Below are 27566 nucleotides of genomic sequence, written 5' to 3'. Positions count from 1 at the left end.
AATAAAATCTTTTCCCTTTTTCACAAGCTGCTCTTTTAGATTGATGGACAACTGGTCTACTCTCTCGGCAATGGTGTTTCTGCTCAGACTCACATTTAAAAAGAGTTGCCTTTTTTCTGGGCAAACTTCGTCACAAACTTTAATCATGCAGTTTTTGATGAAATCCCCCTCCGTAAATGGCCGGGCTGATTTAGCGATCTCTTCTGCCAAAATAAAACTGGCCTTTTGTAGCCTTTGTTCCATGTCCATATTCTTGTTTTTGTCCGCGTGTTTCGTTTCATAATGTCGTCTCAGATTATACTCTTTCAGTACCGCCACACTTTCTCCACACAGAAGACACACAGGTTTTCCAGCTACCTTCGTGAACATATACTCCGACTCCCACCTTGTTTGAAACCCCCGGTTCTCAGTATCCACCTTCCGTTTTGCCATTTTTGATGGGTATCTGAAAGTTAATTTTACTGTGATGCTGACGACTGCTGTGCCAATAAATATTGAAATGAAGCAGCCTACTGCTCGGTGCGTCACCTTTGCATTGTGGGAAATGTAGTATTGGTGCGTGTAAAAGATCTGCGGGCTGCCGGCTTGCTGCGGGCCGGTTCTAATAATAAATCAAGATCATCCCAGGGGCCGTAAAAAACCTTCTTGCGGGCCGGATGTGGCCCGCGGGCCTTGACTCTGACATATGTGCCATAGAGGTTAAATAATCACTCAAAGCCAGTCTGTGGTTGCGTCCCAAATGGAACCCTATTCCCTGCATCGTGCACCTTTTTTGGCCCTGGTCAAAAGTAGTGCACTATGTAGGGAATATGGTGCCATTTGGGTCACTTATTGTGAAAGGAAGAAGCGTAAACAAGGGAACTGGTAATAAAGTGCCACTAAATAACAGCTGTACAGTGACATGTGACCAGTTTCAAGATACTAGACTTATGTCGCAGGTCACTACTTCACAGGAGAGCCGTTTAAACAAACTTTTTTGGCAGAAATGCCTTCTCGAACATGTGAACTTTCATGTGACTTAATAACAAACTTCTATGCCATCTGAAAATACGAATAAAATTGTTAAATTACGAGCCTATTTGGTTAAGCCACAGAAAAAGCTAGCAACCTCTCCACTAGCCATGATTGGCTGAGATGAATGAGCTGGACATGCCAAGAGATGAGTTTGGATTGGTCTGCCAAATATCACGCTTCTGTCTTTTTGAGCTGGTCAGTAAGTGTAGGTAATCCTGTCAATTGCAACTTTTTTTAACTGATTTGAAATCAGTTGAATTTGAATATGATAGCTAAGGAGATGGAGAAGACACCTGTCTCAGGATTCAAACTAAGGGCAACCATAACATCTGTGACAGGAGACATGTCCATCGATGATGTACAGTACTAGTCAAAAGTTTGGACACACCTACTCATTCAAGGGTTTTTCTTCATTTGAACTGTTTTCTAAATTGTAGAATAGTGGTGAAGATATCAATACTATTAAATAACATACATGGAATCATGTAGTAACCAAGAAAGTGTTAAACAAATCAAAATATATTTTAGATTTAGATTCTTCAAAGTAGCCACCCTTTTCCTCGATGACAGCTATGCACACTCTTGTTATTCTCTCAACCAGCTTCACCTGGAATGCTTTTCCAACAGTCTTGAAGGAGTTCCCACATATGCTGAGCACCTGGCTGCTTTTCCTTCACTCTGCGGTCCAACTCATCCCCAACCATCTCAATTGGGTTGTGGTTGGGTGATTGTGGAGGCCAGGTCATCTGAAAAACAAATGATAGTCCCACTAAGCACAAACCAGATGGGATGGTGTATTGCTGCAGATTGCTGTGGTAGCCATGCTGGTTAAGTGTGCTTTGAACTCTTTTGCTTTCAACACTAACACACCTCTTCCGTGCTTCATGGTGGGAACTAGACATGCAGAGATCATCCGTTCACCCACTCTGCATCTCACAAAGACATGGCGGTTGGAACCAAAAATCTCCTTTGCTGATATTTCTTGGTGCCTGACCAGTACGACACCCACCACGGTAAGCACAAGGAGTTGGCTCAGGCCTCCTACCTGACTTAGCCAAACTCCTCTTGTGCGTCCCCCCCAAAAAATTATTGGAGCTGCCTCTTGGGCTTCCGTGCTACCCAGATATCGTCGCCGTTCCTCGTGTGCTCTCTTCACCTGCTTCCATTACCTCCTCCCAGGTCCAGGATGTTTTACCGTCCCGTATTTCGTCCCGAGTCCTCGATTCCACAAAGCGCTGTTCCTCCTTATCACACTGCTTGGTCCTTTGATGGTGGGTTATTCTGTCACATTCATTGAATGGAGGAGACCAAGGCATAGCGTAATGTGAATACATGAAACTTTTAATAAAGATAGACACTAAACAAACTATACAAAATAACAAACCGAACGTGAAGCTATGATACAAAAGTGCAAACACAGGCAACTAGACATAGAATATAACCCACGAAATACCCAAAGAAGATGGCTGCCTAAATATGGTTCCCAATCAGAGACAACGATAAACACCTGCCTCTAATTGAGAACCAATATAGGCAACCATATAGGCAACCATAGACATATATAAACACCTAGATGATAAACAACCCCATAAACCTACAAAACCCCTAGACACAAACTGACCTAACCAAAACAATAAAGAAAACAAAGAATACTCAGCTCAGGTCAGGGCGTGACAGCCTGATTCCTCTGAACAAGTCTCCTCTGAACAGTTGATGTTGAGATGTGTCTGTTACTTCAACTCTGTGAAACATTTATTTGGGCTGCAATCTGAGTTAACTCTAATAAACTTATCATCTGCAGCAGCGGTAACTCTGGGTTTTATTTTCCTGTGGTGGTCCTCGTGAGAGCCAGTTTCATCATAGCACTTGATGGTTTTTGCAACTGCGCTTGAAGAAACTTTCAAAGTTCTTCAAATGTTCCATATTGACTGACCTTCATGTCTTAAAGTAATGATGGACTGTCGTTTGTATTTGCTTATTTGAGGTGTTCTTGCCATAATATGGACTTGGTTCTTTATCAAATAGGGCTATCATCTGTATACCACCTCTACCTTGTCACAACACAACTGATTGGCTCAAACGCATTGAGGACAGAAATTTCACAAATTAACTTTCACCAAGGCACATATTATTCTACAAATTGCAAAATATAAAGGAAAAACCCTTGAATGAGTAGCTGTGTCTGAACTTTTGACTATTACTGAATATGGGTAAGATAGTCTAGCTTAATAAATTTTCAGATATTACATGTTTCTAATTTTGATAGAAAGTGGTTTTATTTCAAGTTAGTGTACTGTTAGCTGGCTGGCTCGCTAGATAAAGTTACATGTATGATCTTATTATTCGTATCTCAGAGCCATTTGCTTGCCTAGATATAGCCTAATGTTAGATAGCTAACATTGAACCTGGTTGATTAGCTACCCGCAGATTCATGCAGGGTAGTAACTTCATGAGTTGGGATGATGGTTCATTACTTAGCTACAGTTAAAGTCTGAAGTTTACATCCACTTAGGATGGAGTCATTAAAACTCATTTTTCAACCACTCCACAAATATCTTGTTAGCAAACTATAGTTTTGGCAAGTCGGGTAGGACATCTACTTTGTGCATGACACAAGTAATTTTTCCAACAATTGTTTACAGACAGATTATTTCAATTATAATTCACTGTATCACAATTCCAGTGGGTTAGAAGTTTACATACACTAAGTTGAATGTGCCTTTTAACAGCTTGGAAAATTCCAGAAAATGATGTCATGGCTTTAGAAGCTTCTGTAGGCTAATTGACATAATTTGAGTCAATTGGAGGTGTACCTGTGGATATGTTTCAAGGCCTACCTTCAAACTCAGTACCTCTTTGCTTGACATCATGAGGAAATCTAAATAAATCAGCCAAGACCTCAAAAGAAAATTGTAGACCTCCACAAGTCTGGTTCATCCTTGGGAGCAATTTCCAAATGCCTGAAGGTTCCACGTTCATCTGTACAAACAATAGTACGCAAGTATAAACACCATGGGACCATGCAGCCGTAATACCGCTCAGGAAGGAAATGCGTTCTGTCTTCTAGAGATGAACGTGCTTTGGTGCGAAAAGTGCAAATCAATCCCAGAACAACAGCAAAGGACCTTGTGAAGATGCTCGAGGAAACAGATACAAAAGTATCTATATCCATAGTAAAACTAGTCTTATATCAACATAACCGTAAAGGCCGCTCAGTAAGGAAGAAGCCACTGCTCCAAAGCCTCCATAAAAAAGCCAGACAAAGATCATAATTTTAGGAGAAATGTCCTCTGGTCTGATGAAACAAAAATAGATCTGTTTGGCCATAATGACCATTGTTATTTTTGGAGGAAAATGAGGGAGGCTTGCAAGCCGAAGAACAATATCCCAACCGTGATGCACGCGGGAGGGGGGCAGCATCATGTTGTGGGGGTGCTTTGCTGCAGGAGAGACTGGTGCATTTCACAAAATAGATGGCATCATGAGATAGGACAATTATGTGGATATATTGAAGCAACATCTCAAGACATCAGTCAGGAATTTAAAGCTTGGTTGCAAATGGTTATTCCAAATCTACAATGACCCCAAGCATTCTTCCAAAGTTGTGGCAAAATGGCTTAAGGACAAAAAAGTCAAGGTATTGGAGTGGCTATCACAACGTCCTGACCTCAATCCTATAGAAAATTAGTGGGCATAACTGAAAAAGTGTGTGCGAGCAAGGAGGCCTACAAACTTGACTCAGTTACACCAGCTCTGTCAGGAGGAATGGGCCAAAATTCACCCAACTTATTGTGGGAAGCTTGTGGAAGGCTACCCGAAACATTTCACCCAAGTTAAACAATTTTAAGGCAATGCTACCAAATGCTAATTGAGTGTATGTAAACATATTACCCACTGGGAATGTGATGAAAGAAATCAAAGCTGAAATAAATCATTATCTCTACTATTATTCTGACATTTCACATTCTTAAAATCAAGTGGTGATCCTAACTGACCTGAAACAGGGCATTTTTACTTGGATTAAATGTCAGGAATTGTGAAAAACTGGTTTTAAATGTATTTGGCTAAGGTATATGTAAACTTCTGACTTCTGACTGTAGGTATTCTTCTTGTCCAGATGGGATAGGGCAGTGTGCAGTGCGATGGCGATTGCATCATCCATAGATCTATTGGGGTGGTATGTGAATTGTCCAGGGTGTCGGGTAAGTTGGAGGTGATATGATCCTTAACTAGCCGCTCAAAGCACTTCATGATGACATAAGTGAGTGCCATGGGGCGATAGTAATTTGTTCAGTTACAATCGCTTTCTTGGTTACAGGACCAATGGTGGACATCTTGAAGCAAGTGAGGGAAGCAGACTGGGATAGGAATATGTCTGTAAACACTCCAGCCAGCTGCATGCTCTGAGGACGTGGTTGGGGGTGCCGTCTGTTTGATTGTCGTATGGAGGGCAGAACTGGACTGTTTGTATTCAATCATATTCCCAGTCACTTTTCTGTGGTTAAATGTTTTGGGTTTGCGCTTTCAGCTTTGCGCTTTCCACGTTTTTTGGTAGGTTTTAATCGTCACAGTGAGAACAACATCCCCTATACATTTCCTGATGAACTCAGTCACCATGTTAGTGTATACGTCAATGTTATTCAGAGGGAACCCGGAACATGTCCCAGTCCGCAAGATCAAAACACTCTTGAAGCATGGATTCCGATTGGTCAAACCAGCATTGAATAGACCTCAGCACGGGTACTTCCTGTTGGAGTTTCTGCCTATAGGAAGAGAAGAGCAAAATGCAGTCGGGATCTGATTTCCCGAAGGGAGGGTGGGGAAGGGCCTTGTATCCATCCCGCAAGGGAGAGTAACAATGGTTGAGAGTTGTTGAAGTTCAAGAACTACAGACGATGTGTTGATAAAACTTTGGTAGAGTTTTCTTCAGATTTGCTTTATTAACGTCCCCAGCTACAATTAATGCGGCCTCAGGATATGCGGTTTCCAGTTTGTAGTTCCTTGAGAGCTGTCGTGGTATGCGCTTGAGTGGGACTATACATGGCTGTGACGATAACCAAAGAAAATTCTCTAGTTAAGTAATGCATTTGATTGTGAGGTTTTCTAGGTTGGGTGAACGAAAGGACTAGAGTTCCTACAATCACACCATGAAACATACACCTTCGCCTTCTTCCCGGAGAGTTCTTTATTCTTATCCTGACAATGTATTGAGAACCCAGCTGGCTGTATGGACAGGGGCAGTATATTCGGAGAGAGCCATGGTTCCGTGAAACAGAGTATGTTACTACCCCTGATATCTCTCTGGAAGGAGATATTTGCCCTGAGCTAGTCTACTTTATTGTCCAGGGACTGAACATTAGCGAGTAAAATACTCAAAAGCAGTAGATGGTGTGCTTGCCTCCTGAGTTGGACTAAAAGTCCACTCCGAAAACCTCTTCTCCGCCGGCGGTGTCTTGGAGCAGCCTATGGGATAAGTTAAATCGCCTTGAAAGGTACGAAGTAAGGGTCCAATTCAGGAAAGTTATAATGCTGGTGAGTTACCTCTCTGATATCTAAAGTTAGTTCTGCCTGTTTGTAATAATGCACAGAACATTCTGGGCTAATAATGTGAGAAATAACACACAAAACAAATGTAGTACTGCAAAGTTGCTTAGGAGCCTGAAACAAGGTGGGCTATGTCCATCGGTAAATAACAAGCGTTTTCAAGTGCAACTTTAGTAACAATGGTTTTGGCATACAGCTCGGCGATTTAACTATTTTGGGAAACCGAGCCCATCACTTTATTTTTCACAAATGTATAGCAACACTGGTGCTTACTTTTTATAGCAGTTTAAAGTGATTGATGCAGAGTTCATTATTTTTGTGAAATGACTTTGTGCCAAAAAGAAAGGAGCAAAAACAATTTTTCTGGTTCCATTTTTACCAAGCGAGTTTGTGGTAAAACACAGCCTCATTATCTACACAACACTGCCCCCACCGTCGTGCAAGGAATAATATGCTCCATAAAAAAATGCAGAGGAAATTGCATTGCATTGCGCCGTAGGCAGGCCTGCGTACTACAAGGAACCACCCATTTTGTGATGAAAAATGACATTCACGTACTGCGTTGCGTTCCTAATCGTCGTGTTTCGTAAACTGCTGATTGGCTCTAAATGGTAAAGAAATAGCCCCAACCTCAACATCCAATTGTGGTCAGACATTTTCATTAATCCCCATTAGGGAAAGCAACTTGATAGATGGAAAGAGCCCTGAGGTGTTGCTAGCTACTCATTGATATCCCCTACCCAACAGATGGGTATCATGTAACGGAGCATGCAACAGGAAGAGAAGCCAATCAATTTGGCCCTTATGTCTAATAGGAAGCCAAATAGGGGGGGGTATCAGGTTTTCTGTTGTAAGCCCCATCTGCGCCCCCATCCACCCGACCCCACTTTGATACAGCAAAAGTGAGAGGAGGAGCACCCCCAGTGCATTTGGGCCCATATATCATGCCCCCTCAATCAGCCCGTACATCAGGCTGGAGTACACAGAAGGAGGGAGGGGGAACTAAACAAGAGCAATCCGTTGTGTGCATTATGCGTGTTTAGAAAGGGATGAAGAGACACTCAAGTAGCTAATGTGGTCTCGTAATGGAACTGCGCTGCTCCGCAGAGCTGAGAGTATCATGTCAGACCCCTTAAGAGGTACTTCATTGCCTGGCCCTCAGACTGCCAGAGTCTAACCACACTGCAGGAGCACACCATATGGTTCAGACCACTCGGCAGAAAAGTACTCATGTTCCTCAAGCAGTAAACTAATGTAGCAAATGCCTGAAATTAGACCCTCTACATAATGGTATTGACGAGAAGAAGAAAAAAACTGTAGTTCCAATACTGTTCAACCAGTCCAATAAATGTAGAGGAAGAGTTCAAATGTAGTGTCGCCTTGTTAACATCCATAAGCGGAAGTCGAGTCATGGGCTCTCTTTCCATTTCCCCTGAATATCAGAACACTGGTTGTTGGGAACTCGGCAGAGGCTACTCAAGCAGATGCGCAGAATCAGCCGTAACCCTGTGGAAAATCAGTTACATGACTGACAAGAACTGATAAAAAGTGTTCAAGAACATATATCCCATTACGAGATGAGAATTGTTCTGTTTATGTTCTTGATGTGGAAATAAGTGAAACGGTTCCTGGTGGAATGAACAACAGGCCCCTTCATCTTTTCGACCCCCTGTTGAGCGTGATGCTGAGCGTAGGCTTGGACCACACACACATCCAAGAATTCCTTTCTATTTTATTGTAGGGATTCCAGGCACTTGGGGGACAAAAGTAGTCAATCCCCCACCCCCAACCCTCCCCAGGCATCCTCATTATCTTTCTTGGGGGGCCGTGGCAGAAGAAAAGGGGACAGGCAGAGCTAATTCATCTATGATCTTTACCTAATCCCCCCCTCTCTCTCTTTCTCCCGTTCACTCTCTTTGCCTGAATGCATTGAAGTAGTACATCCCTCCCCCATTCCCACCCCTCCCGTCCAACACACATAGACACTCATTCTCTCACACACTCTGCCTCACACAAACACGAAAGCCTCTTCCTGAACATGTCCAGTGGGAGAGGATAAATCGAGCTGAACAGTATTTTTTTTTTACGAGTGTGTGTGTGGTGCAATAGTCCTTTGAGGCCTGTGTGTCTTAACGCTGTCTGGGAGCTCAAATGTTGATTATAGACTGAGGCTAGGTGTGGCGAGACAGGGCGGTGTCAAGGCTTTGTCTACAGTATTAAACCCGGGCTTGCGAAGAGGGGTTTGGTCTATCAGGGACAGCTGCCAGATTGAAGCTACATGTGTGGACTGGATTCAAAGAGCTTCTGTGGGTCTATGCTGTGGACCACGACTGCACCAAAGGGAATATAAGCACAAGTTCAAGAACTTCTGTTGATCCCCCACAGCTGTGTGCTGCAGCGCAAGCAAGGGAACCACCAGGAATCTGTTCTAGTACTGCAAATATCTGAGGAGATTTATGAGAGAAACGTGGAGTTTTTTTCCCTGGCAATCTGTTAACTTGGTGACTGCAAACTCTCTACTGATGATTGGATATACTCTTTTGAAGGGCTATTTGAGGACATATACTTTCAATGCCAGGCGATTTGGAATATGGGACTTTTAATCTCTGATTTGGTCTGTCTGGAAAGGCTTTGGCACATTTATTTCATGTTCTTGGTACTACTGATAAGTATGTTACATCAATGCTGTTTCTTTATGACTGTGTCCTATGTCTGAGCAGATTGTATTTTATAGCTTGAGGGTACATGTTTTTATTTGTTCTCTTTTCCCAGAGTTTGTCATTAGATAACACGTTTGAGTGTTTGTTCCCACTTTATTTTGTTCTAAAGTATCTCCCTATTTCTCTTTTACATTTTGTCAAATATCTTGTTGTTTTGAAAGCTTGTGTGTTTTGTCCATTCGTTAGCTTCTCTGTCAATTTTAAAACTGACTATTGGTGTGTTATTGAACTCGAGGAACAACCGATTGAGTGTGTGGTGTTGAGCTGTTTATCTTGTGAACAGCAGGTACGATAAAATCAGTGTCATGCAGCTTGTTTACTTATACAACCCGTTTCATTGGACACAATGGGCAATCTGCCTGCAGGCCACTTGACACATACGGTTTCTTTATCAGATAATTGTTGTTATTTGTGGCAGTTTCATGTGAAGAGCAGGTGAAATTTGCAAAATGGTGAAATACATATTGCATTGTAAAGATTCTAACATTTTATTCTCTCTCTTTCTATCTCTCTGTGTTCAGCATTTGCAGGGAAAGTATCCCCGACTAGCTCAGATGCTCTTCTGAGCTCTTCGGCAGTCACCCCCACCCCTCCGGACATCTACCTGCCCGCCACCTTCAAGCTTTCCAACGCCCAGCTGGCCTTCTTCCTGCGAGAGACCAGGTCCTCGGGCCAAAGCAGCGGTAGCCCCGCCAACAAACACCCTCTCCAGCGTTCCGAGAGCTTTGTGGTCTTCCAGACCAAGGAGTTTCCCTCCGTTAACATAACCTTTGGCCCGTTCACCCAGGACCAGAGCCTATCCAAGGACCTCCTCCAGCCCTCCAGCCCTCTGGACATCCTCGGGCGGCTAACGGTCAACTGGAAGGTCCGGGCCTTCATCGTCCAGTCGAGGGTGTTATCTAGCAACCCTGTGGTCCAGGTGCTCTTCTACATCGCCGGTCGCGACTGGGATGACTTCAAGGTCCAGGACAAGCTGCCCTGCGTCAGGCTCCACGGCTTCCGGGATGTGCGCGAGATCAAGACGTCATGCCGTCTCCGGGGGAACCTTGCCCAGTGCTTGGCCACGCTGGAGTTGCCCCCCACCTGGTTCAACACCAATGTGGCCCCCCTGGGACGCAGGAAAAGCTCCAGTGACAGCCTGGAGCTGAGCGGGGAATCCCTCCAGGCCGAGCTGTACTACACCCTCCATGACCCGGACAGCGGAGGGGAGTGCGGCGAGAACTCAGGCCGCAGAGGAGGATCACGGGGCGAGCCTCCCTCTCAACATCCCCTCCTCCGCATTGGTAGCATCAGCCTGTACCATTCCAGCCAGAAGCAGCTGGTGGTGGACAAGCAGCTGGATAAGAACATGTTCCTGAGGTTGCCTGAGAAGTCGCTGAAACCAGGAGAGACCCTCAACATCTTCCTCTACCTGGTGCCCAATTCCACAGTGGAGCTGTTCACCCTCAAGTAAGTGTCTCTTTCTCAATTAATCTTTCCTGGATGCATCACATCTTCTTTCCTAGCCTTCTTCTCAAAATTATTTAGAGGAGAAGGTCAGAGGAAAGGGACCTTGGACCTTCTCCTCCAAAACAGTTGAGGACGCAATGAATTGGAGTGTGTGTTTTCAGAAGGAAATATTGTCAATAGGGCTGGGATTTGCCAGGAACTTCACGATATGTTATTATCACGATACCTAGGTACGATATGTATGCGATTGTCACAATTCTATATGTATTAATACTGTGATTTGCGATTCGATGTTCCATACATATTGCTCACCATATGTCTGCTGCAGAGTGACAAGAGTCAGTCATGAGAAAACAAGTTTTGATCAGTAATGGAAATAAAAGAACTGAAAACAGATTGGCTCCCTATTTAAAAAGAAGATGGAGAACAAGCTTTAAGGATTAAAACTGTAGTTTGTACAGGTACAGCCAACTAGTGCAAAACTAATGTTGTAATATTGTAAAAACTATATGATATATCATCAAAAGTAACTGGGTATCTCTAATGGCCAATGCGTTACTTACTGCCTTACATGTTATTGTGGCAATTACCAAGGTATGTAGTGATATACAGTGTATATATATATACAGTGGGGCAAAAAAGTATTTAGTCAGCCACCAATTGTGCAAGTTCTCCCACTTACAAAGATGAGAGAGGCCTGTAATTTTCATCATAGGTACACTTCAACTATGACAGACAAAATGAGAAAAAAAATCCAGAAAATCACATTGTAGGATTTTTAATGAATTTATTAGCAAATTATGGTGGAAAATAAGTAATTGGTCACCTACAAACAAGCAAGATTTCTGGCTCTCACAGACCTGTAACTTCTTCTTTAAGAGGCTCCTCTGTCCTCCACTCGCTTCCTGTATTAATGGCACCTGTTTGAACTTGTTATCAGTTTAAAGACACCTGTCCACAACCTCAAACAGTCACACTCCAAACTCCACTATGGCCAAGACCACAGAGCTGTCAAAGGACACCAGAAACAAAATTGCAGACCTGCAACAGGCTGGGAAGACTGAATCTGCAATAGGTAAGCAGCTTGGTTTGAAGAAATCAACTGTGGGAGCAATTATTAGGAAATGGAAGACATACAAGACCACTGATAATCTCCCTCAATCTGGGGCTCCACGCAAGATCTCACCCCGTGGGGTCAAAATGATCACAAGAATGGTGAGCAAAAATCCCAGAACCACACTGGGGGGCCTAGTGAATGACCTGCAGAGAGCTGGGACCAAAGTAACAAAGCCTACCATCAGTAACACACTACGGCGCCAGGGACTCAAATCCTGCAGTGCCAGACGTGTCCCCCTGCTTAAGCCAGTACATGTCCAGGCCCGTCTGAAGTTTGCTAGAGAGCATTTGGATGATCCAGAAGAAGATTGGGAGAATGTCAGATGAAACCAAAATATAACTTTTTGGTTAAAAACTCAACTCGTCGTGTTTGGAGGACTGAGTTGCATCCAAAGAACACCATACCTACTGTGAAGCATGGGGGTGGAAACATCATGCTTTGGGGCTGTTTTTCTGCAAAGGGACCAGGACGACTGATCCGTGTAAAGGAAAGAATGAATGGGGCCATGTATCGTGAGATTTTGAGTGAAAACCTCCTTCCATCAGCAAGGGCATTGAAGATGAAACGTGGATGGGTCTTTCAGCATGACAATGATCAAACACACGAAGGAGTGGCTTCGTAAGAAGCATTTCAAGGTCCTGGAGTTGCCTAGCCAGTCTCCAGATCTCAACCCCATAGAAAATCTTTGGAGGGAGTTGAAAGTCTGTGTTGCCCAGCAACAGCCCCAAAACATCACTGCTCTAGAGGAGATCTGGATGGAGGAATGGGCCAACATACCAGCAACAGTGTGTGAAAACCTTGTGAAGACTTACAGAAAACGTTTGACCTCTGTCATTGCCAACAAAGGGTATATAACAAAGTATTGAGATAAACTTTTGTTATTGACCAAATACTTATTTTCCACCATAATTTGCAAATAAATTCATAAAAAATCCTACAATGTGATTTTATGGATTTTCTTTCTCATTTTGTCTGTCATAGTTGAAGTGTACCTATGATGAAAATGACAGGCCTCTCTCATCTTTTTAAGTGGGAGAACTTGCACAATTGGTGGCTGACTAAATACTTTTTTGCCCCACTCTATATACATACATGCAGTGCCAGTCAAAAGTTTGGACACACCTACTCATTCAAGGGTTTTTCTTTATTTTTTACTTTGTTCTACATTGTAGAATAATAGTGAACACACCAAACTACGAAATAACACATAGAATTATGTAGTAACAAAAAATGTGTTAAGCAAATCAAAATATATTTTAGATTCTTCAAAGTTGCCACCCTTTGCCTTGATGACAGCTTTGCACACTCTTGGCATTCTCTCAACCAGCTTCACCTGGAATGCTTTTCCAACAGTCTTGAAGGAGTTTCCACATATGCCGAGCACTTGTTGGCTGCTTTTCCTTCACTCTGCGGTCTAATTCATCCCAAAGCATCTCAATTGGGTTGAGGTCGGGTGATTGTGTAGGCCAGGTCATCTGATGCAGAATTCCATCACACTCCTTCTTGGTCAAATAGACCTTACACAGCCTGGAGATGTGTTGGATCATTGTCCTGTTGAAAAACAAATGATAGTCCCACTAAGCGCAAACCAGATGGATGGCGTATCGCTGCAGAATGCTGTGGTAGCCATGCTGGTTAATTGTGCCTTGAATTCTAAATAAATCACGACAGTGTCACCAGAAAAGCACCGTCACACCACCTCCTCCATGCTTCACGCTGGAAACTACACATGTGGTGATCATCCTTTCACCTGCTTTGCATCTCACAAAGAGACGGTTTCTTTTCAGCAATTCAACCTTGAAGGCCCAATTCACGCAGTCTCCTCTGAACAGTTGAGATGTGTCTGTTACTTGAACTCCATGAAGCATTTATTTGGACTGCATTTTCTGAGGTGCAGTTTACTCTGATGAACTTATCCTCTGCAGCAGAGGTAACTCTGGGTCCTTCTTTTCCTGTGGCGGTCCTCATGAGAGCCAGGTTAATCATTGTGCTTGATTGTTTTTGCGACTGCTCTTGAAGAAACTTTCAAAGTTCTTGACATTTTCCCTATTGACTCACCTTCATGTCTTAAAGCAATGATGGACTGTCGTTTCTCTTTGATTATTTGAGCTGTTCTTGCCATAATATATTTGGTAAAATACCATCTTCTGTATACCACCCCTACCTTGTCACAACACAACTGATTATCTCAGGAGGAAAGAAATTCCACACATTAACTTTTAACAGGGCACACCTGTTAATTGAAATGCATTCCAGGTGACTACATTATTAAGCTGGTTGAGAGAATGCCAAGAGTGTGCAAAGCTGTCATCAAGTCAAAGGGTGGCTACTTTGAAGAATCTGAAATATAAAATGTATTTAGATTTGTTCAACCTTTTCACATGTGAGTTCCAAATATCTCTAATGGTCGCCCCAGCGTGAGTTGTTATGTTTGACGCTTTACTGAGCCGGAGAAACTTCTCTCTTCGAGGAGAGCCGCCAGCACATCACTCATGTTTGCACAGATCAAGTATGCATATATTTGTGCAGTCTTCCAAGAATTGGAACATTTTCTTGCTGGCCCTTGCTTTGCCTTCCTTACCAATAATAACTTTGGACATGTGTGCGTTCCTATCAAACTAAGTTCCTTATTTTCTGTATATCGTGTTGTCGTTTCTACTGTAGGCACATGCTGTATGTATGTATGTAGCGTACTGTATTTACAGTTTTATTGACAAGTACTGGTGACAAATAATGCATTCCGATTATTGCATATATTTTAATGGACACCTATGATAAGCGTTCTAATCAAGGGTTCTAATCACAACGGTTTGATCATATCCGTTTGTTGGTACATGTGACACTTTTTTGGTTACTACATGATTCCATATGTGTTATTTCATAGTGTTGATGTCTTTGCTATTATTCTACAATGTAGAAAATAGTAAAAAATAATGAAAAACTCTTGAATGAGTAGGTGTGTCCAACATTTTTACTGGTTCTGTATATTTAAAGAACTTAGTCAACTTTATTCATCTCAGTCCTTTGAAGTGGTGCCCGAATGTATTGAACATAATATTTTTCTTACACAATTGCCGGGAGCTTACGCAATTAAAAGAGAACTGGGAGATCTTCTCTAGAATACTGAACGTCAAGACATTTTTGAAGTGTCTGTTTTTCAACATTCTTTAAGGGAATAAAGCACATCTCTCTATTGAACTCGCCTAGATTTTGAGAACCGGAACACTCCTTTTACCCTGTAAAAGAGAGGCCTAGCTACCTAATTTCCTAGAGCTATCAATTCAACCAGCACAGTGGAGAAATGAGGACTATATCATGTAAAATCTTTTTGAATCTCTCATGTAAGACTCGGCTCCGAGAACATGAGAGGAAGATCATTCATCAGCCTCCTGAAAGAGCAGGCATAATGGGTATTAATTGACATCTGTTCAAATTAAATTCCTCATGAGCTGACCCACTTCTTGTCGAATTAGAGCTTAGGGGATACAAGGCATGTCTCCTCTCCCTCATCCCTGTGTTTCTCACTGTTATTCCTCTCCGTCAACATAATGAGAGGGTTAGAGTTCCCAGACAAAATAAAATGATTATTTAAATCCATGAAAGCCTCAAGAAAATTAGCTTTCTTTTTCTACTCTCCTGAAGATGAGGAGAGATGGAGGGGGAGGGGCCCCATATTAAGCGATATCTGAGGCATGACGGCGAAACTCTTCTTAAACACGGCGCTCCCTAATCGTAATGGAAACTCTGACTTCAATTTAGGAATTCACCGTGAATTAATTATGCTTCAATAACTCATTAAGGCGAACAGGAACAGGCAGTGCTAGGATTTACAGTATGCAGGCAGGAATAGTGCATTAGTGTTATCTCCCCAGTTCAATATTAGACTACCACTACTGTGTGTGCATGTGTATGGCTTGAGACCTGACCATTTCTCATAAAACCCAGACTCTGAGGAGGAGAGCCCCAAGCATTTCACTTCTGACCATCACAGTGATTCCAAGAAGATGCTCCGTCCCCAGAGAGATCTATAACCTAATATGTGGATTACTTTGTTCCAAGATGTGTCCTGCCTAATCCCTCTCCCTAATGCTGTTGTTACCGATAGATCAAGAATTTACTAATAACTTGACCTCATCTGTGGCCCGCCCATTCATAACATGTAGGTTTTATAATTATATCCCCTTTAGTGATGAATATGCCAAGAACATTTTATTTTTTTCCTTACACAGTCATAATGTGTACGTTTCGGTTCATCGTTAAAACCTGGAGGAACAAAATGGACGACCAGATTCAAGTTTCAAAGGTTTTCATAATACCTTTCATAATATTCCATATTACCTTGTCTAATATTTCAACCATCATCACGTTATTGTGCAACTTGCAACCTCTGAACTGATTTCTAACTACCATTGTCTTCATGCAATGCAAACTAGGTTTCCTTAGAAACATAACTTTCAAATGTCACCTCTCATTTAATAGTTGACCCTCCTCTTTTCAATTTCAGTGATTATCTAAGAATTATACTTCATTTTTCTTTTGTATCCAGGACACAGTGTTGCATTTCTGTCTCTCTGGGGGGTAGAGTGTAGAAGAATAAAAATAGGTGATAGAGGGGGGAAAAATCCAGAGAGACCCTGAGCCAGGTGACTAAATGGGGCGTGAATGAAACAGTGCTGGAAGCCAATTGTTGAGGTGTCTCCACCTAGAGCCCTGCATTACCGCGGGACTCCCGTGACGGACCCGACAGAGAACTGTGCTGCGCAGCCTGAATGGTTCATGCTCGTGGTGAAAATATTATTTTAGGCCCGCAAAATATTTCATAATGGTCGTGTTGATGTTTTAAATGCACTGTGAATTGTTATAAAATCACTTTTATATCACATAAATCTTGTGTCCAGCTCCTCTCCCCACCTCTAACTGGGGTGCATGTTACACAGATGGCTTCAAACAGTAGTGGTGGCAAAAACAAGTATCTGATGTGATTTAGTCTGTGGCCATTTGTGATGAATTATAAACCAATTGTCAGCTTGCAGTTCTCACGGGACTATGTTGTTAATAATTTTCTAGGCAATGAAAAGGCAATGAAATAATGGCTCATGATTGGGCACTAGTCAGTCTAGCCTATTTGTTGCCTTTCCTTTATCTTACTAACAGTTCGAGTTGAGATGATTTTGAAATTGGAAAGTTCGTAATTCCCCCCATAATTGTATTCAGTCTTGCAGGGACTTTTAGTCTGTGTTGCTTCAAATTAGTTTGTTTACACTGGAGTTTGTTTTAATAAAATTACTTTATTCCAAACAGAAAATGTCTTATGAAATCATGCATTCATTGCACAGTATAATGCATAAGATGTTTTTTTTTAAGATGTGTAATTATAACATTGTGGGATTGCAGGCAGGAGCTAGATGAGATCTGGGCGGAGAAGGTGGGATGTCGACGGGCGGCCACGGTTCCAAAAAATCTGTCCCGCTCAGACTGCTATCTCCACCTTAAAAATATTATTAAAGATGTCATGAGGAAAGTCTTTATGAATTGAACTCAGCAGAAGTCTACCTCCTCTATCCCTCCCTCCCCTCATCCGAACTCTTGGAAATTCCCATTTTTCCCCCCGGTTCCCATTTTCCCCCCTGATTCCCATTGTAACTTACGTTTATGTGTGTGTGTGTGTGTGTTCATGCGCATGTGTGTGTGTTGGTGGGGAGGGCTTATTTAGCTAGGCCTTTAAAGTTCTGTTACCATGGAAATAATAACAATGCAGTGCATGGCAGTATTAATCATACCCAGCGTGTCTCTGTGATGCTTATCATCACCCAGGAAAGCTACAATTAATTACATGCATAGTTTGCGGCATGTGTCTGTTCTGTGTTTTTGATGAGATTGAGGAGTCCGCCTCTATTTTGAGTAGTGAATAAACAGATGAGGGAATGAAAACATTTCATTTTGTGGCTCCATTTATGATGCATGGGAATTATTACCATGTACGTATGTTAACATACAGTTTATTTGATGATGACATGACATTTCAATGAACTGTAAGTAAAATGCTGCCTTATACGTACATATTGGCCTAACATGTACACTGTATATATCCAAGTGCCTTAGTAAAAAATGAGAGCCTATGTGAGCTTGATGTGAAAGGTTATAGAGTTACATTAGCTACAGTGACCAGTATGGGGCGGAAGTTAGCCTAGCAGTTAGAGCGTTTGGGCCAATAACCGAAAGCTCGCTGGTTCAAATAACCAAGCCGACAAGGTTACCTGCCACAGAAAAATATGTTTATATGCCCTTGAGCAAGGCACTTAACCCTAATTTGCTCCAGGGGCGCTGTACTACTATGGCTGACCCTGTAAAACAGCACATTTCACTTCACCCATCTGGTGTATATGACAATAAAACACATATTTTTATTTTTATGCCCTACAGCGTTTTTGTTGCCGCTATCTATGAAAATGGCTACTTCCTGACCCGGGATTCTGTTTTCTGCTGCCCAGTGGCCCTATGCTCTGCCATGTGTCCTCGTCCCAGTCCCTCTAGTCTTGTTCCCATGTCGTTGATGGGTAATGTCAGGCCTGCTCGGTACGGAGTGAGCTGAGCACTGATTGGATGACTCAGGATGAGTGACGTCCTGCCACTAGTGGCTTGTCAGCCCACATCAGATGACATTGAGCCCCGGCGCTTATCAGCGGTCATCTCTGATAGAGGCCAGGAGAGACATGTTTTCCTGTAGCCTCTCAAATCCTCTTCTGCCTTTACTCAGACTTTGTTTGATTGACCCTCTCTAGATTAGGGTTTCCTGTTTATTATCCTCTGTCCTCTCCCCCCGTTTTTTATTCTTTATCTGCTCAATGAGAGAGCTACCTGTAAAGTAGCCACACACTCTCACTCATTCAGTTATTTATGTTCCGTCAAGGGAAAAGGGTGTCAAGAATGCCATTTACCATTGCACAATGTGAGTGGATATCTAATCGTATGGGCCTTGGACACATAAAACTTAAAAACAAGATGTATGTGACAGATGTTAAATTAAATGGCCTCCGCTTTGAACTTGGTGTTTTAGTGTGGAGGACAGAAGCACATAACTGTTCACATACTACAGCTTTATTTTTATTTTTTATTTTATTTAACCTTTATTTAACCAGGTAGGCTAGTTGAGAACAAGTTCTCATTTACAACTGCGACCTGACCAAGATAAAGCATAGCAGTGTGAACAGACAACAACACGGAGTAAACAATAAAGTCAATAACACAGTAGGGATAAAAAGAGTCTATATACATTGTGTGCAAAAGGCATGAGGAGGTAGGCAAATAATTACAATTTAGCAGATTAACACTGGAGTGATAAATGATCAGATGGTCATGTGCAGGTAGAGATACTGGTGTGCAAAAGAGCAACTCAGTGAAATGTGAGTTGCTTTGCCCATGTGACCGCTATTTATGCAAGTCAACCTGAGAGTAGACTTATCCCAAACTAAGGTTTTAAGCCTGAGGCAGTTTCTTCTTTGAAGTATTTTTTGCATTTAGTAGTAGACCATCGTGTCTTCTCCTTGGAGAGAAGCATTTTATTCCCTGTTTTTATCTACAGTGGGGCAAAAAAAGTATTTAGTCAGCCACCAATTGTGCAAGTTCTCCCACTTAAAAAAGATGAGAGAGGCCTGTAATTTTCATCATAGGTACACTTCAGAGGAGGACAGAGTAGCCTCTTAAAGAAGAAGTTACAGGTCTGTGAGAGCCAGAAATCTTGCTTGTTTGTAGGTGACCAAATACTTATTTTCCACCATAATTTGCAAATAAATTCATTAAAAATCCTACAATGTGATTTTCTGGATTTTCTTTTCTCATTTTGTCTGTCACAGTTGAAGTGTACCCATGATGAAAATTACAGGCCTCTCTCATCTTTTTAAGTGGGAGAACTTGCACAATTGGTGGCTGACTAAATACTTTTTTGCCCCACTGAATATCAGTCCTACCGACCACTCGCCTTTCTAGATGTCAATGTCAACGTTTTCACTGAGTTGCGATGTGCAGAATTTATTATATTTTCTGCACGACTTAAAGTTTCCATTCTTTTGTTGTACACAAGTGATGTAAGGCAATAGATGCTGAATTTGACCCTTAGCCCCTACCCCCTTGGCATTACTTCAGATCTGAAAGTATTGGACATGTTTAAAGTCATTTGATTATTACTTCACCTTACCTTCTGATAGGCTGGGTGGAATTGTTACCACATTGCTCAAACCTTTTTGTCCCATTTAAGTCTGAAGGAATGCCTAGGGATTAGGGGCTGGGTGTAAATTTTGGCATTTAACAAAAGAGTAAAACCTAGCACAGGCTTTCCATCCTTGGATGATTTGGCTCTCTTGTGGAGCAACGAATTGTCATTGGTTGACCTCACATGCATATTGTAGGGTTATGGGGGCCACATCTCTACAATCACTGGGTTGAATCATATTCAAGAGTAATTTTTGTGCTCAAATGACCAAGGTCACATTTGTACTTAACTGACATTTTTATTTTCCCCTTCACCTTGCTCTTTCAATGTATTTATTTATAGGGTGATCACCATAGGTTATTGTCAAGCTCTGGTAATTGAAGGAATGAGATTACATGATTTACAATTGAGTGTGTGTACTTGTGTGTGTGTGCGTGCCTGTACGTGCATGAGGGAGCATGACTGATGATATCATGGGTAACTTAAGCACAGCCAGAACAATGCAATATATTTAGGCAGTCTATTCGCTCTGAACAGACAGACGTCTATCTCTCCGAGTGGTTTTGCATTACAGAAAATGAGTATTACTCTAGTCAATGTACTGTATGTCCCATTCTATTACATTTGTTCTATTAGATCTGCAGCAGCGAGTTCCCCCTGGTTGTCCAAGGCGCTTCACAGGTTTAGACAAGGCACAGATAAGAGCTGTATTTTCTACTGCAGGCCCTCTCTATTTACCTGTCCTCCCTTTCATCTTGTCACAAAACAGGCAGAAATTGGTCAGGTTTTTTGACACCTCACATTTGACAGGCGGAGGCTCCCAAGGAAGGCGTATTCCTGTAATAATGTACACAGTGCAGCCCCAGGGAGTGATTTGGATAGCTGAGATGTTTTCAAAGGGAGTGTTGGAGAAGTTGGATTTTTTCCCACCACTATGTTTGATTGTAATGATGTATGAACTCTGGAGGTGTCTCTTTGACACGGGTAGGTTTGCAAAATAAGGGTATATTACTGGAAACATTTGAAACTACTAGAATGTTGGTATCTTTCAAGGATTTTATGTAATCTATCACAAGACATCGAGTGGCCCTTTTGGGTACTTCAGATTATCACAGGTGTCTGTAATTATCTCTGGCCCTCTGTGTGGCCTTGTCAAAAATACAAACACAACATGTAAAGTGTTGGTCCCATGTTGAAAGCGCTGAAATAAAATATCCCAGATATTTTCCATACACACAAAAAGCTTATTTTTCTAAATTTTGTTTGTTTACATTCTCGTTAGTGAGCATTTATCATTTACCAAGATAATCCATTCACCTGATAGGTGTGCAGAGATGCAAATGAGTCACCTTTCAGCGGAATTCGCCGTTTTGAATCCAAAATAGATGACCTACTGTCACACCCTGGCCATAGACAGGCTTTTATTCTCTATTTTGGTTAGACCAGGGTGTGACTAGGGTGGGCATTCTAGTTTCTTTATTTCTGTTTTCTATTTCTTTGTTTTTGGCCGAGTGTCGTTCCCAATCAGAGGCAGCTGTCTATCATAGTCTCTGATTGGGAATCATACTTAGGCAGCCTTTTTCCCACCTGTGTTTTGTGGGTAGTTAGTTTCTGTTTAGTGTCAGCAGTTGACAGAACTGTTTTGGTTTTTTCACTTTGTTATTTTGTTCGAGTATTTTTTGAGTAATAAAATATCATGAACACTTACCACGCTGCACTTTGGTCCGATCCTCATTCCGACGAGAGCCGTGACACCTACGTGATTCATGTAGATCCGATGAAAGAAATGTGGAGCTTTAGATCAGTACTTGCTGAATGTGAACGAGTGGTGCGCGTTTGAAGCAATACTGACTGTATCGAAGGGTCAGCAAATCGTTCACATAACAACAGAATGCAGCACGCGACTGAAGAGAGAAGAGACAACCAAAGTGTTAGTTATAGCATCAGTGCGTGCTCTGGAAAGAGCAGAGAGGGGAATGGCAGTATACCGGCTATAGCAGCGCGCCCCCTGAACGAGAACAAAAAGGTGGGTGAGAAGGTGAGGAAGCGTACTTCATGAGCTGTAACCAAAAAACAACTGGCATTTGGAAAGTTTTTCAGTGAGGGAAAAAGTGTTGTGGAACAAGTATTGATAGTATTGTTAACTTTGGGAAAGGCGTGCCGCTAGCGGGATACCTCAACAATTTCAGAGCACGAAATTCATACTACAGAATTATAAATATTTAACTGTCATCTCAACTTCTTGTTAATCCAGCCGCTTTGTCATATTTCAAAAATACTTTACGGCGAAAGCACACTATGCAATTATCTGAGGACAGCGCCCCGCATACAAAACCATGAAAAACACATTTCAACCAGGCAGGTGCGGAATAGCGATGTAATAATGCCTTACCTTTGATGATCTTCTTCTGTTGGCACTCCAAAGGTCCCAGTTTCATCCCAAATGGTAATTTTGTTCGATAATGTCCTTCTTTATATCCATAAAGACTCAGTTTAGCTGGCGCGCTTCAGTCAATAATCCACCCAGTTTCCCTCCATCAAAATGTATACAAAATGAATCCCAAACGTTACTAATAAACTTTTCCAAACAAGTCAAACAACATTTATAATCAAACCTTAGGTACCCTAATACATAAATAAACTATAAAATGTAAGACGGAGAATCGTTATTGTCTTTACCGGAAAAAAATACCAAAGAACGCGCTTGGAAACACTACAGCCACAATGGGAGCCACCTAGAAAAACTACAATTTCTGGCTCATTTTTCCAAAAACCAGCATGAAACTCTTTCTAAAGACTGTTGACATCTAGTGGAAGCCCTAGGAACTTCAATCTGGGAGGACTTTGCTTTATAAAAAAAGTGACAGCCATTGAAAATAGTGGTAGGCTGAATTTCTTTGGGGGGGTGGGATGGTTTGTCCTCTGGGTTTCACCTGCCATATCAGTTCTGTTATACTCACAGACATTATTTTAGAGTGTTGTCTATCCAAATCTACCAATTATATGCACATCCTTGCTTCTGGGCCTGAGTAACAGGCAGTTTACTTTGGGCAGTCTTTTCATCTGGAAGTCAAAATACTGCCCCCCACATCCCAAACAAGATAATTTGTTTGCTACAGTACTGGATCGAATTATCCGTTAGCTAGCCAGAGAAATGTTGGGCCAATTTAACTGATAAAATAATTGAGTTTATGGTGTGACAATTAGCTGGCTAAAAATCTAATCAAATCAAATGTATTTGTCACATACACATGGTTAGCAGATGTTAATGCAAGTGTAGCGAAATGCTTGTGCTTCTAGTTCCGACAATGCAGTAATAACCAACGAGTAATCTAACCTAACAATTCCAAAACTACTACCTTATACACACAAGTGTAAAGGGATAAGGACATAAGTAAGTACATAAAAATATATGAATGAGTGGTGGTACAGAACGGCATAGGCAAGATGCAGTAGATGATATCGAGTACTGTAAATACATATGAGATGAGTAATGTAGGGTATGTGAACAAAGTGGCATAGTTTAAAGTGGCTAGTGATACATGTATTACATAAAGATGCAGTAGATGATAGAGTACAGTATATACATATATATATGAGATGAATAATGTAGGGTATGTAAACGTTATATTAAGTAGCATTGTTTAAAGTGGCTAGTGATATATTTTACATCAATTTCCATCAATTCCCATTATTAAAGTGGTTGGAGTTGAGAGTGTGTTGGCAGCAGCCACTCAATGTTAGTGGTGGCTGTTTAACACTCTGATGGCCTTGAGATAGAATCTGTTTTCAGTCTCTCGGTCCCAGCTTTGATGCACCTGTACTGACCTCGCCTTCTGGATGATAGCGGGGTGAACAGGCAGTGGCTCGGGTGGTTGTAGTCCTTGATGATCTATATGGCCTTCCTGTGACATCGGGTGGTGTAGGTTTCCTGGAAGGCAGGTAGTTTGCCCCCGGTGATGCGTTGTGCAGACCTCACTACCCTCTGGAGAGCCTTACGGTTGTGGGCGGAGCAGTTGCCGTACCAGGCGATACAGCCCGACAGGATGCTCTCGATTGTGCATCTGTAGAAGTTTGTGTGTTTTTGGTGACAAGCCGAATTTCTTCAGCCTCCTGAGGTTGAAGAGGCGCTGCTGCGCCTTCTTCACGATGCTGTCTGTGTGGGTGGACCAATTCAGTTTGTCTGTGATGTGTACTCCGAGGAACTTAAAACTTACTACCCTCTCCACTACTGTTCCATCGATGTGGATAGGGGGGTGCTCCCTCTGCTGTTTCCTGAAGTCCACAATCATCTCCATAGTTTTTTGTTGACGTTGAGTGTGAGGTTATTTTCCTGACACCACACTCCGAGGGCCCTCACCTCCTCCCTGTAGGCCGTCTCGTCGTTGTTGGTAATCAAGCCTACCACTGTAGTGTCGTCCGCAAACTTGATGATTGAGTTGGAGGCGTGCGTGGCCACGCAGTCGTGGGTGAACAGGGAGTACAGGAGAGGGCTCAGTCCGCACCCTTGTGGGGCCCCAGTGTTGAGGATCAGCGGGGTGGAGATGTTGTTACCTACCCTCACCACCTGGGGGCGGCCCGTCAGGAAGTCCAGTACCCAGTTGCACAGGGCGGGGTCGAGACCCAGGGTCTCGAGCTTGATGACGAGTTTGGAGGGTACTATGGTGTTAAATGCTGAGCTGTAGTTGATGAACAGCATTCTCACATAGGTATTCCTCTTGTCCAGATGGGTTAGGGCAGTGTGCAGTGTGGTTGAGATTGCATTGTCTGTGGATCTATTTGGGCGGTAAGCAAATTGGAGTGGGTCTAGGGTGTCAGGTAGGGTGAAGGTGATATGGTCCTTGACTAGTCTCTCAAAGCACTTCATGATGATGGAAGTGAGTGCTACGGGGCGGTAGTCGTTTAGCTCAGTTATCTTAGCTTTCTTGGGAACAGGAACAATGGTGGCCCTCTTGAAGCATGTAGGAACAGCAGACTGGGATAAGGATTGATTGAATATGTCCGTAAACACACCAGCCAGCTGGTGATGGATGCCGGGGATGCCGTCTGGGCCTGCAGCCTTGCGAGGGTTAACACGTTTAAATGTTTTACTCACGTCGGCTGCAGTGAAGGAGAGTCCGCATGTTTTGGTTGCGGGCCGTGTCAATGGCACTGTATTGTCTTCAAAGCGGGCAAAAAAGTTATTTCGTCTGCCTGGGAGCAAGGGAAACTGCTAATAAGGTCAGACAATTAATGTTAGCTAGCTAACACTACAACATCAGGTTAGCAAACTTCAGTAACCTAACCATTCTCTATAGTATTAACTGGTAACGTATACGACTCCATTGTCGTTCCTCAAGTTATAACGCATTAGTTGCTTACTGGACCCTGGCAATCTGTATGAAATGTTAACGAACTAACTAACTGTGAACTAATGTTTTCCCTCAACAGTATGTGGTTAATTTTCAGAATTAGGAGAAAATTGAGGCGTGGTTTGTTAAACAAGTGGATTCAGGGATCAAGTGTAGCTGGAGCTGGGCCTGGCTTAAACTGGATGCTACTATAGAGGTGAAAGGAACACCATACACATTCCCTCTTTCTCACTTTTTCAATACAGTGGATAAAAAGGGGTATGCCGGGTGTACTCTCTGCCTGAAAGAGATCAATTATGCCAACAAAGGGTATCATGCTCTGTTGGCACAATGTAGAATAGATGTCCACAGGCAGACAGTGTCCAATGTAATCATGTGCAGTGTAGCCCAAATATATTGTTTTTGTTGTGTTGAACTTGACAGTAACACATGAGTGAGGGTGGATTATACAATTTTTTACTCATGAATGTTATTTTTGCACACATGTAGCCTTGATCGACGTCTACTATAGTGGCCAAAATAAAAGAGTAAAAATAGAATGCCTGTTTGTTTCATTCTATTTCTACTTAGTTTTTTTCACAAGTGCAATATTTAGATGTGTGTGTTCACAAGCGTTCTATTATAAAGGCTGTCATGGATAACTGCAATATTAGTGTATTGTTTTTTCTCAAGACTTGAGTGTCATTTGCGGTAAAGTCTAGGCAACAAATAACATTGGATTGTTTTCTTTAAAACATTGTAGCTGTGAGTTAGTTTCTGTGAGTTAGTAGTAACCACAGTTTATTTTACACACAGAGACTGATCATGTAGATCATATTCTTTGTTGTTTAATAAGTTAAAACCTGCATTTCCCCCAAGCAGGGATATTTTGCATGTTTCAGTGCAAAAAAAAGTGTCACCTTTTTGGGCCCTCACCAGTTTCCCATGGTTTGGCATATCAAGACATAGGGGCAACTTGTGCTGGGCACAATAAAAGGCCACTCTAAAATGTGCAGTTTTTCACACAACACAATGCCACAGATGTCTCAAGTTTTGAGGGAGTGTGAAACTGGCATGCTGACTGCAGGTGTCCACCAGAGCTGTTGCCAGAGAATTTAATGTTAATTTCTCTACCGTAAGCCACCTCCAACGTTGTTTTATAGAATTTGGCCAACTGACCTCACAACGTGTGTGGCGTTGTGTTGGCAAGTGGCTTGTTGATGTCAAAGTTGTGAACAGAGAGCCCCTATGGTTTGCGGTGGGGTTTTGCTATGAGCAGGCATAAGCTATTGACAACGAACACAATTGCATTTTATTGATGGCAATTTGAATGCACAGAGATACCCTAACAAGATCCTGAGGCCCAATGACGTGACATTCATCCGCTGCCATCACCTCATGTTTCAGGATGCTAAATCAGGGCCCCATAGCACAAAGATCTGTACACAATTCCCAGAAGATGAAATGTCCCAGTTCTTCCATGGCCTGCATACTCACAGACATGTCACCCATTGAGCATGTTTGGGATGCTCTGGATTGACACTGTGCTCCAGTTCCCGCCAATATCCAGCATCTTCGTACAGCCATTGAAGAAGAGTGAGACAACATTCCACAGGCCACAATTAACAGCCTGATCAGCTCTATGCGAAGGAGATGTCGCACTGCATGAGACATGGTCACACCAAATACTAACTGGTTTTCTGATATACGTCCCTTTTTATGATATCTGTGTCCAACAGATGCATATCTGTATTCCCAGTCATGTGAAATCCACAGAATTTATTTCAATTGACTGATTTCCTTATGTGAACTGTAACTCAGTAAAATCATTGAAATTGTTGCATGTTGCATTTCTATTTTTGTTTAGTATATGTGAAATAATTAAATAAGATTGTTTTTAAATAAAAAATTGAATGACAAAGCAGTAAAACATTATCTTGAATATAAACCATCACCTTAGTGAATACCATTGGTGTTTTAAAGGTGCAGAAATCACTCTGCCATTTCCTGGTTTACAAAATTATAATAATAAGCATAATTTCAGTTTGTGACAAAACAAGCAAAGCAGTGTAGAAAATCATTCTACCATCAAAACCGCTGTGAAATATATTTTCCATAACCAAAAATATTGTATTTTCAGCTGTTTGAAGCTGGTGTACAAAACCAAAAGGAAAAGAAGCAAA

At 42.1% G+C, this 27566-nt stretch overlaps 1 protein-coding gene across 2 annotated transcripts in view; it reads left to right on the top strand.

Annotated features, from left to right (window-relative positions):
• LOC110537699 (transmembrane protein 132E) overlaps positions 1–27566 on the top strand; it is a 385579-nt gene that overhangs the window by 258038 nt on the left and 99975 nt on the right. Inside the window, exons 1-2 of one of the 2 annotated variants that reach the window (XM_021623937.2) lie at positions 8561–9227; positions 9800–10727. In XM_021623937.2, the coding sequence (XP_021479612.1) occupies positions 9149–9227; positions 9800–10727 (1007 nt within the window). In that variant the 5' untranslated portion in view covers positions 8561–9148. Of the gene's footprint in view, positions 1–8560; positions 9228–9799; positions 10728–27566 lie in introns of those variants that run through there. The other variant, XM_021623939.2, reaches the window with a different exon arrangement.

Source organism: Oncorhynchus mykiss, chromosome 12 (assembly GCF_013265735.2).
Source record: "Oncorhynchus mykiss isolate Arlee chromosome 12, USDA_OmykA_1.1, whole genome shotgun sequence".
NCBI lineage: Eukaryota > Metazoa > Chordata > Actinopteri > Salmoniformes > Salmonidae > Oncorhynchus > Oncorhynchus mykiss.
The sequence above is the reverse complement of the archived record's forward strand: the minus strand, read 5'-3'. Positions and strand labels throughout refer to the sequence as shown.